Source organism: Oryzias latipes, chromosome 7 (genome assembly GCF_002234675.1).
Source record: "Oryzias latipes chromosome 7, ASM223467v1".
NCBI lineage: Eukaryota > Metazoa > Chordata > Actinopteri > Beloniformes > Adrianichthyidae > Oryzias > Oryzias latipes.
In genome coordinates this window covers 28,400,184-28,409,145 of record NC_019865.2, presented here as the reverse complement: position 1 = coordinate 28,409,145, position 8,962 = coordinate 28,400,184, and the positions used below count along the sequence as shown (strand labels likewise).

The following is an 8,962-nucleotide window of genomic DNA, read 5'->3' as shown; positions in this document are numbered from 1 at the left end:
CACACACACACACACACACACACACACACACACACACACACACACACACACACACACACACACACACACACACACACACCACACACACACACACACACACACACACACACACACACACACACACACACACACACACACACACACACACACACACACCACACACACACACACACACACACACACACACACACACACACACACACACACACACACACACACACGAGTGACGACAGGAGTAAAGCATTAAAAGTTTTATTTTTCTTTTGATGAAGGTGGTCAAGCACAGAAAAAGCCATTCACAACACAAGAACAGACAGCATCATAATACAGACATGACAGAGTGAGGGTCTTCACCCTCATGTCACAGAAGGGAAACAAAACAAAAAAAAAGGATTGAATTTGTCATTTTAGTGATAAAAGCTCCAAAAAAACTAGTTAGGTTGAAATTCTCTTTAGAACATACAGATTTATAATACACAAACTGTAAAACATTTGTTTCTTTTTTGAAAAATTCCTCCCGTTTATGTTCGCCCCCCACCCTCTGCATCAGCTGTGAGGCTGCAGGCGGTGCGGTCAAAGATAAATGCAGGACTGTACAGACAAATGTCGCTGAGGCTTCACCCAAACCAGAGTTTACCAGCAAAGAAGAGAACCGAGGATTCTGGTGTTTGTCGTGACAGACGGATGTGAAGCTTTGGTGGTGGGTGGATAGGAGGGAGGGTGGGGGTTAAAAGGCAGTCCAAGACTGTATCTGCTCTCGCCTGTCCAACCATCACAGTCATCTTGGTGCTATGAACAACTACAGAATAACAGCATTTCAGATTTAAAACTGATCATGTTTATTTTTCTGCTGCACTTCCTGCAGCTCTTTCATATTAAACGCCTGGAGTTCTGCTAAAGAGAACCTCCTGATTTAAAAAAAAGCTTTTTGTTAAGAGACACTGAGAACTTAAAGTTGGATGCAGTTGTTAAGGGGGGGGGGGGGCATGGACATCAGGGAGAGTATCCTACATGGGAGGGGGAGTCATACATTCTCTGGTTCATTTTCACTCAGCAAAATTAAAGATAATAGTGTAGGGTGTACATGACCTCAACATGACACCCTTTTCATCTTTCCAATGCCTTCATCTTTCATGGACATTTAGCTTCTCTGAATCTTTGACAGCTGTCTGATTCACAGATCCAGCTCCAGTCTTTGTCCAGCGGATGAATCAAAACGTTCATCTCAACTCTGAGGAATGTCGATTCTGCTGCAACGACAGAATTAGGCTCATTGAAACGCTCTTATTTTTTCAACTCAACTCATGGATCCGATTTGTTTTTTAACCCATTTGTTTTCAAGTTTTTGGTTTTTATAAGAAATCTTAGAAAAGTGTGTTTGTAACAAGTTGCCTGGGGTCCCTGGCCTTGTAGATCGCACGTACTGCCCCACACCGTGCAGTGCCATGCCGCGCCACGCTCCGTTTGGTTGTCCTAGCAGGTCGCACGTCAAGAAAAAAACAACAAAAAGTTCTTCCTCTTTTCTTTAGTTTACAGGGAGCAAATGTGGGAGAAACAGAAAGGAGAAAATGCGAATGACGAAGGAGAGAAGAAAAAAAAACAACAAAAACAAATGCAACCTGTCTGTTTTTTGTGAGTGACTCACAAACAGACGTGAATCAGGCTCGATGACTTTGTATTATCTTAGTAAAACTCCAGCTGAATGACCCACAGCTTTGAGCTTTCTGCCTATGATTGATCTAACATTTTGTCTCTAAGGTACATATTTATATTCTTGCCATAGCAACTAAACAGGGCTTTAAAAGAAGCCAATATACGTCTTATTTAAGAGTATAAATAATTACATATTAATGTTTAGAGGTAGAAGTTTTACTTCTTTCATTTGTGTTTTTCTAAGATTTTTTTGACATGAATATCAATAAATGGCTGACTTAACTTCATTTGCTGTTTTCGTTCATGTTTGTCTTTTTATTTACATTTTTTTAAGGGGGATATAAAGTATTACAAACCAAACTAACAAGCTTTAGAGCGTGGAGGAGACTCCACGGAGATCCTCTGGGGTTTTCCCTCCTTTTAATGAGCCGTGAACCTGGCACCACCACAGCTCAGTTGGTTTAGTTGTGTCCAACACAAATTTAGAAGCCGTCCAGCAAAAGTGAGGTGTGTTTCTGCAAATAGTAGTGGCGTTGAATGCACTTCAGCCTCAACACAAGGAAAAAGATAAAGAAATCAACTGGATTCATGAAAGTGATTGAAATAAATCAATTAACAAACACAATAAATAAAACATAACACAAAAAGGGAAAAAAGTTAACTAAAAAATAAAGGATCTGCTAGCAGTTCTGAACTGTTTTTCCTCATTTTTTAATCCTACATCTTTGTTTCTGTCTGCGTTTATTACACTTACAAGCATTTTATTCTGAAAGTCACTTTAATGGTAGAAGACTGCACTTCACTTTTAAACCGTGCTGTCTAATTATTATCAAATAAAATAGTTGTTTTCAGCTTACCGTTGTTTATTTGTCATCTTTTTTTGCAGATCCAAAATCAACGGTCAGCAGGAAAGATAAACACTAAACTCTGAGCGGTTGATGATGGACGTCATGGACAGAAGGAAACAAAAACAGGCCAAACACAAACTCCTATGTCGTTCTGAGAAAGGCAGAGATCCTTTTACAGCCTGAGTGAGCGGTGGCGGTTTGTTCAGCTAAACCCTGGTTACACGCCGTAAATGTGACCAAGAATGGAAGCTGATTTAGTTATGGAGCCTTCCAGTTGAAGAGAGTTTTTCTGTTGTGCAAATCGGGCCCTGCAATAGACTGATGACCCGTTCAGGGAGAACCCTTCCTTTGCCCAACAGTCTAAACTTGTGCTGAGTGGGTATCACTGCCCTGCATCCATTTACCAGTTCTGATTCATTTCCACATAATATCTTCTTTTCTTATTCATATGTCGTTATAAAACATGTCAAACATGTGGTGTCAATTAAGCTACAGAGAAATCCTAAAGAAAAACAGATTATATTGATAAAAAAAAAGTTGGAATTGATTTTATTATAGTTTTTTTTAACCCAACCGGATTGAAAACGACATCACACACTAACGGATCGAAGAAACTGATCTGTCAAGTTCATTCACAACAACCCGCATGGCGATAGAAATGTGCAGTTTGTTCATGGAAACGACGACAGGCTGTTTGTCAGGCGTTCCAGGTGCTTCTCTCAGCTCAGCGAATTCATTTTCCTAAACAGAAACAAAAACGGCCGTTTTGGACCGATTCTCCTGTAATACAAGTTTGGGTTCTCAGAAATGTGAAAAATCTAGAAACCCTGATTTAGTTGTTGTGGTTTATTGCTTCAAAGAGCTGGATGTTTGCAGCAGATAAAGCAAAAACATTCTTCTACTTACATTTATAGCTGCTCTTTAGTGTCCATATAGTTTATACTGGCTGGTGGCAGCAGTTTTAAGACAAAAATGATGCTTTTTTCATTTTATAATAGCCTTTGTAACAAATCTATTTTCTTTTAATGTTATGACGCACATACGTGTGCCTCTAAAAACTACCTTTTGAATTTTTTTTTCAAATATAGACCTGTTAGAGACTGTGTTATAAAAGCCAAAATTCGCATTTTCCCCTTTTTGTTTAAAGCTCAGAGGAGCCTGCAGTGGTCAGAGTTCTGCCGGGTTTGAGGGCCAGTCGGTCGTGTCTGGAGCTGCCGCCAACGTTCGGGGCACGAGGGGGCGACTTTGGGCTTTCCTTTTTGTGGCCAGATGTAGAATCGAATGTGGAGTCCACCTCACAGTTAGGTAGTCTGCAAGACACGCAAAACAGACAGAGGTTTCAAGAGCTGGACCAAAAGGCTGCATCAACATTCAAGTATAATGTTCAGACAAAAAAACATGAAGCAAAACATAATGTAGTGTAACTAATCAAACGGTCATTTTTGGTATTTGTAGTAAAATGTTTCCAAAATGCTGGTGTGGAAATGGTTTTCAACCAGAGGCCTTATAAGGGCCACTCTTGTCCAGCTGCCTCTGTCCTCCATCCAATGTCAACAACCAAGGATCAACACCTTCTCCATCTGCTTCAACAAAAGCTCCTGGGGGCAGTTTGGATCGCCGGGTAACCATTTGGTAGCTTCCCACACAAACAGGTCATTGTCTTAATACTAAATAAATAAAAAAATAACTATTTAGGCGATTGAATATCTCCTCCAAAAACGCAGACCTTTTCCCTTCTGTAACATATTTTGTGACGGCGCATCTCAGAATGGTGAGCACCTTATCTATGGATTCTGGTTGTGTCAAAACCATTTTGAGAGGCACACGGCGCTCTGTATAAATGTCAGTCTGCTTTTTATATGAGTTGTAAACAAGGTTGGGTGTTATTGTGAATACACTGATGTGTAGCAGTGTTGGATTGTGTGTTTTTTTTTTTTTTACATGTTGCTAACATGGTTGGGAGATGGCGTAGTCACGGTAACGTTTGTTTTAGCGGTTACCAGTCGATTCCGTTGTGTTACTAACAAGGTTAGGGGTTACAGGTATTGTGAAAAGGCTAATGCGCCTCATAGTTCAGTGGACCTTCTTTGTGAGAAAAGCTCAAAAATGGAGCATTAACTGACGGTGCGCCTCATAATAGTCCTATAGTGTGAAAAATGCAGATGCAGGAGCGTTTTTCTAATTAAGTGGATATATATGCAAAACGAAATTTCTACTTAAACATTCATTACGTAATCACCATTCTATGGTAGATGATGAAAGAGAATTTAATTCGGAAGTTTTTACTTTTCACTCTATTCCACTTAGAAAAATGACCGTGTAAAGACAGTGGAAGGCATAAAAAGCAGATAACAAATCCATAAATTTCCTTTCCATTTGAATATATCTTTTCAAAATGTAGAGGAATTGTTGATTTGTTTTCTTGTGTATTTCTTCTTTAATGTTTATCTCCATGCTCGGAGGCTGAGGTATCACTGTTATTTGTTCACACCCCCTGGTCAGGGGCGGCTTGCTTTTTGCAGAGGCGTCTCAGACAGCTGTCAGTGAACAGCGCTGTGGTTTCAGCTGAGTGACCCTCGTGGTTCCCAGCGCTGAGCAGAAGCCTCGTTTTGCATGTGCTTTGTGTGCTCGTCTCTGTAAACAGCTGCAGTTGACCTTTCCATCCGCGCTGTAAACTCTGTGATGATGTTTTGGGAGGGGAGTGCTGCTCATTGGACAGACGACAACGGCTTTGGCCGCTGACCTTTCCTCTGGTTTCATGATGACTCACCCATCGGGGATTCAATGCGTCGCAGTCTGCATTCGGAAAAGTCGTGCATGAATTTCATTGTTTCTAGAATCTAGCCGGGTGTCGCATCCTGAAGGAGATGATTAATTTGAAGCATAGAAGATCATACAGTCCAGTCAGGCTGACAGAAGATTTCTCTGTCAGTTAATCCACACATACTTCAGCTGAATCTTTATCCAAATACATGTTTTTAGTAGACAAAATATGTTGAAATGCTTGTTTATACCTGTGTGTGTGTAATGAGCTGTAAAAGAAAGCCCTTGAACTTTAAAGTCTGATAAGGTGAAGCTGACCTCTGCACTCTGCCTCTGCATCTTATGCACAGAGCAGGACGACGGGTCTTCTTCTCCCGATCCTTCACATTCCGACTCGCGCTCCCGCTTTCCTGTGATTCCCCCCCTGGTGTGCAGGAATGCTCCTACAGGTTTAGATGGCAATAAAAACATCCATCATAAAAGCTTCACAGTAAAAGCAAATAACAAAAAAAAAAAAAAAAAAACGTTCAAGTTCTGGGTAAGGATGTCCTGCTCCAATCACGTGGTGAATGACTCGAGTTTGGATGTTGTCTGTCGATCAGTATCGGACATTTGATTTGTTTTTATCATGACCAGTGCCTTATATTTAAATCTTACTGTTAAGGATAAATACTCCAGTAGAAATGTACATATCATGAACAGATCACAACACGGGACTAGTTCCAGCAGGAAGCTAACAAAAAGAGTTCAGTCAAGTTAGAGCAGTGCTTCTCAAATAGTGGGGCGCGCCCCCAGGGGGGGGCACGAAGCGATGCCAGGGGGGGCGCGCGGTGGTGGCGGTTTTAGGCACAGGTTTGTCCGGTGCGCAAATTTAACGTGGGGGCAGCGGTGACAGCGGCTCAGTGCTTGGAAAATAATCTGGTCCACTATTCGGTTCCTATTGTCTGTTCTGTCTGTCCGCGGCTGCGCGAGTGAGAACGAAAGGGGAGGGGTGGTGTGGGCCCTGTCTGCCAGGGGAATCGGGGCACGCGGACCACTGCTACCGCTGCCTGTTGCCCAAGATCACCGCTGCCCTTAGATTCCTAAGCTCATGCTAACAATGTCATTCTTTATGAACTATTGTAGACATTTTGATGACGTGTCTTTATTTTCCATCCATGTTTTCTTTGTCTGCCTGTGGTTTAGTTAGTGTCAGACAGACATAAAGACCGCAGGTAATGCAGGAAAACAGCTGCACTTTTATGAGATCAGAAATAAACAATCCGTCATTTAGAAAAAAAAAATCAGCACGTTTTTACCTATTTCTTCAGACTAAAAACGTTAAATATATTGGTGCTGCTGTGTTAATGTTTCAGATCAATTTAGATTTAATATTATTTATTGATTGAATTATTTTTTTCAGCATCAAATGGTTCAGTTGGTCAAAATGTTTCTAGTTTAAATAAGGAATGACAGATTTTTTTTATTTCAGGTACTTTCAGCTTCTTTTCTGTTTTAGACTAGAACAGGGTTTCTGTGGCTAAATAAAGTTAATATTTGTTGAAAGTGGATTTATTTTGCTTTTTTCTTTTGTTAGTGTTAAAAGATACAATTTTAGGTATACAAATTTTATAGATACTGACCTGATGTATTGTCACCGCGCGAGTGTGTCTGTGTGTGTGTGTGTGGGGGGGGGGGGGGGGGGGTGGTGGGGGGGGGGGGGGGTCAGGGGGGGCGCGAAACATTTTCTTTTCCTAGGGGGGGCCTGGCAAAAAATAATTGAGAAGCACTGAGTTAGAGAGATGTTCCCAGATTCAGACTTCCTGGGTCAAAAACTCTTTTAAAAATGTTTTAATCTGACAACAGGTGTCTCTATTGTGTTGTCTTAATGCAAACAATGACCTACAAAGGCATTACAACAGGAAAAAGATCAGGTTTTTCTAGTCATGAATGATCATAATCACAATCTTTATAACAAAGTCATTAATCATTTTTAAGAATTTTAAATGAATATATGAATCACATTTGGCTAAAATATTCAATAGTTCTGAAAAAAAGCAAGTCACTAAACTTTCTCACATGACTAATTATCATCTAGATAACTAGTTAATAGTTAAGAAATGTTTTCTAGTTGATAGATGCACTATTTTTTCTTTAGGGTTAATGATAAAAGAATGTTAATGAAATAAAAAAAAAACAGTTTTTTTTTAAACAAGTTCATTTTTTAAACGTGTTACACAAGTATCGCTTTGGGATTCGGTTTTGGCAGATACTCAAGATCAAATGACTCAGAATCGGATCGGGTCCAAAAAAGCCTGATTGGGAAATCCTTTGTTCCGGGTTACTTCCACTAATATAAAAATATCCACCAGCTTAGCTGTAACAGTGCTGCCCCCTAGAGGTGACGGAGTAAACGTATGTTACACTGCATTCAGGTTCTCTCCTCACCCGGGAGCTGAGGCACAGCAAACTCATGGTAGAGTCGGCTGCTGGTGATGGTCTGGCTGGTGTCTGGCACTGAGTGGTATCCTGCAGCACACACGTGATGCACATCATCAACATCATCAACATCATCATCATCATGGTAATAAGAAAAACTTCAACTGTAAACCTTTATGAGGTAAATGTTTTTATTTCAGCAGAAAATGTAACCTGGAATCAAAGTGTTTCCATAAACGTGTGAGATAATCGCATGAACAGCTCTGGTAGAGGATAAATTCAGGGAAAATAGACTCGCTTTAAGGCTTTGAACTTCTTTTGAATCAGTGCTGGAAAAAAAATATATGAAAGGAAGTGAAGGCAGCTGATAAAAGTGTGAGACAAAAACCAAACTTAGGAGCTGATTATAGGAGCAAAAAATCTGCATCAGGTAAAGAGGTTTTTGTTTGAAAACCCATTTTATGTTAGACACAACTGTGCAGGTGGCGTCATTTCATGTTCCCCACCAGTTAAAAACGGCGAGTGGCCCAGATCTCAACATAACCCACAGCATGTGAACAGAGCTTATTGATTTACAACATCACTTTTGGTTAAAATGACTTATGAAGATAAACTGAAATGTAGATTAAGATAAACTTATTATTAGTACTTGATGGAGTAACGTCTATTTACCTTAAAAATAGTTCATTTTGACAATGTGGGAGGGGCAGAGTCACTGATGGTAGCATTACTCGATTCATTCATGACGTTTGTACCTCCTGCCTCAGCAGAGCCAAATACATGATCAAAGCCTGTCCACCAGTGACTCTAATCTGTTTGACCTGTTGACCTCTGGGAGACACTATAGCTGCCTTCAGACAGAAACAGATTGCTTCTCTCCGAGGACAATAGGCTAGGGACAAGCACAGGGAGACCCCGACCCGGGCCCCCTTATGGCTATATGCTATTTTTTTGGGCTTAGTTTACCTTTTTAGTAAAATAATGTAATTTTTTTCTTTGCAATATACATTTTTACTTATTACTGTTTTCAAAATACTGTGGGCATAGCTGTATTGTGTTAAGCATTGAAGACGAAATGTACCGCAACTCATGAAATGTACATATTTCCGAAGATTTAAGCTAAAGCTTGCAAACGTGTAAGCCTCCACTTGGATATCGTCAAGTTTTTTGTTTTAATTTAATTTTACACTGGTTTGGTGATGACTCTAATCTCTGGTTTCATGTGGACGGTGACAATAAACATTGACAATAACATAGGGGATTCAACTTTGTACCTTTTA

General features: G+C 40.3%; 1 protein-coding gene across 2 annotated transcripts in view; it reads right to left on the bottom strand.

The window, feature by feature from the left end:
- Positions 1–236: 236 nt before the first annotated feature.
- LOC101164536 (cryptochrome-1) overlaps positions 237–8,962 on the bottom strand; it is a 46,184-nt gene continuing 37,458 nt past the window's right edge. For both annotated transcript variants that reach the window (XM_023956986.1, XM_023956987.1), the window contains exons 13-15: positions 7,692–7,772; positions 5,583–5,707; positions 237–3,811 (exon numbers count right to left, since the gene is read on the bottom strand). In XM_023956986.1, the coding sequence (XP_023812754.1) occupies positions 3,803–3,811; positions 5,583–5,707; positions 7,692–7,772 (215 nt within the window). In that variant the 3' untranslated portion in view covers positions 237–3,802. The remainder of the gene's footprint in view (positions 3,812–5,582; positions 5,708–7,691; positions 7,773–8,962) is intronic.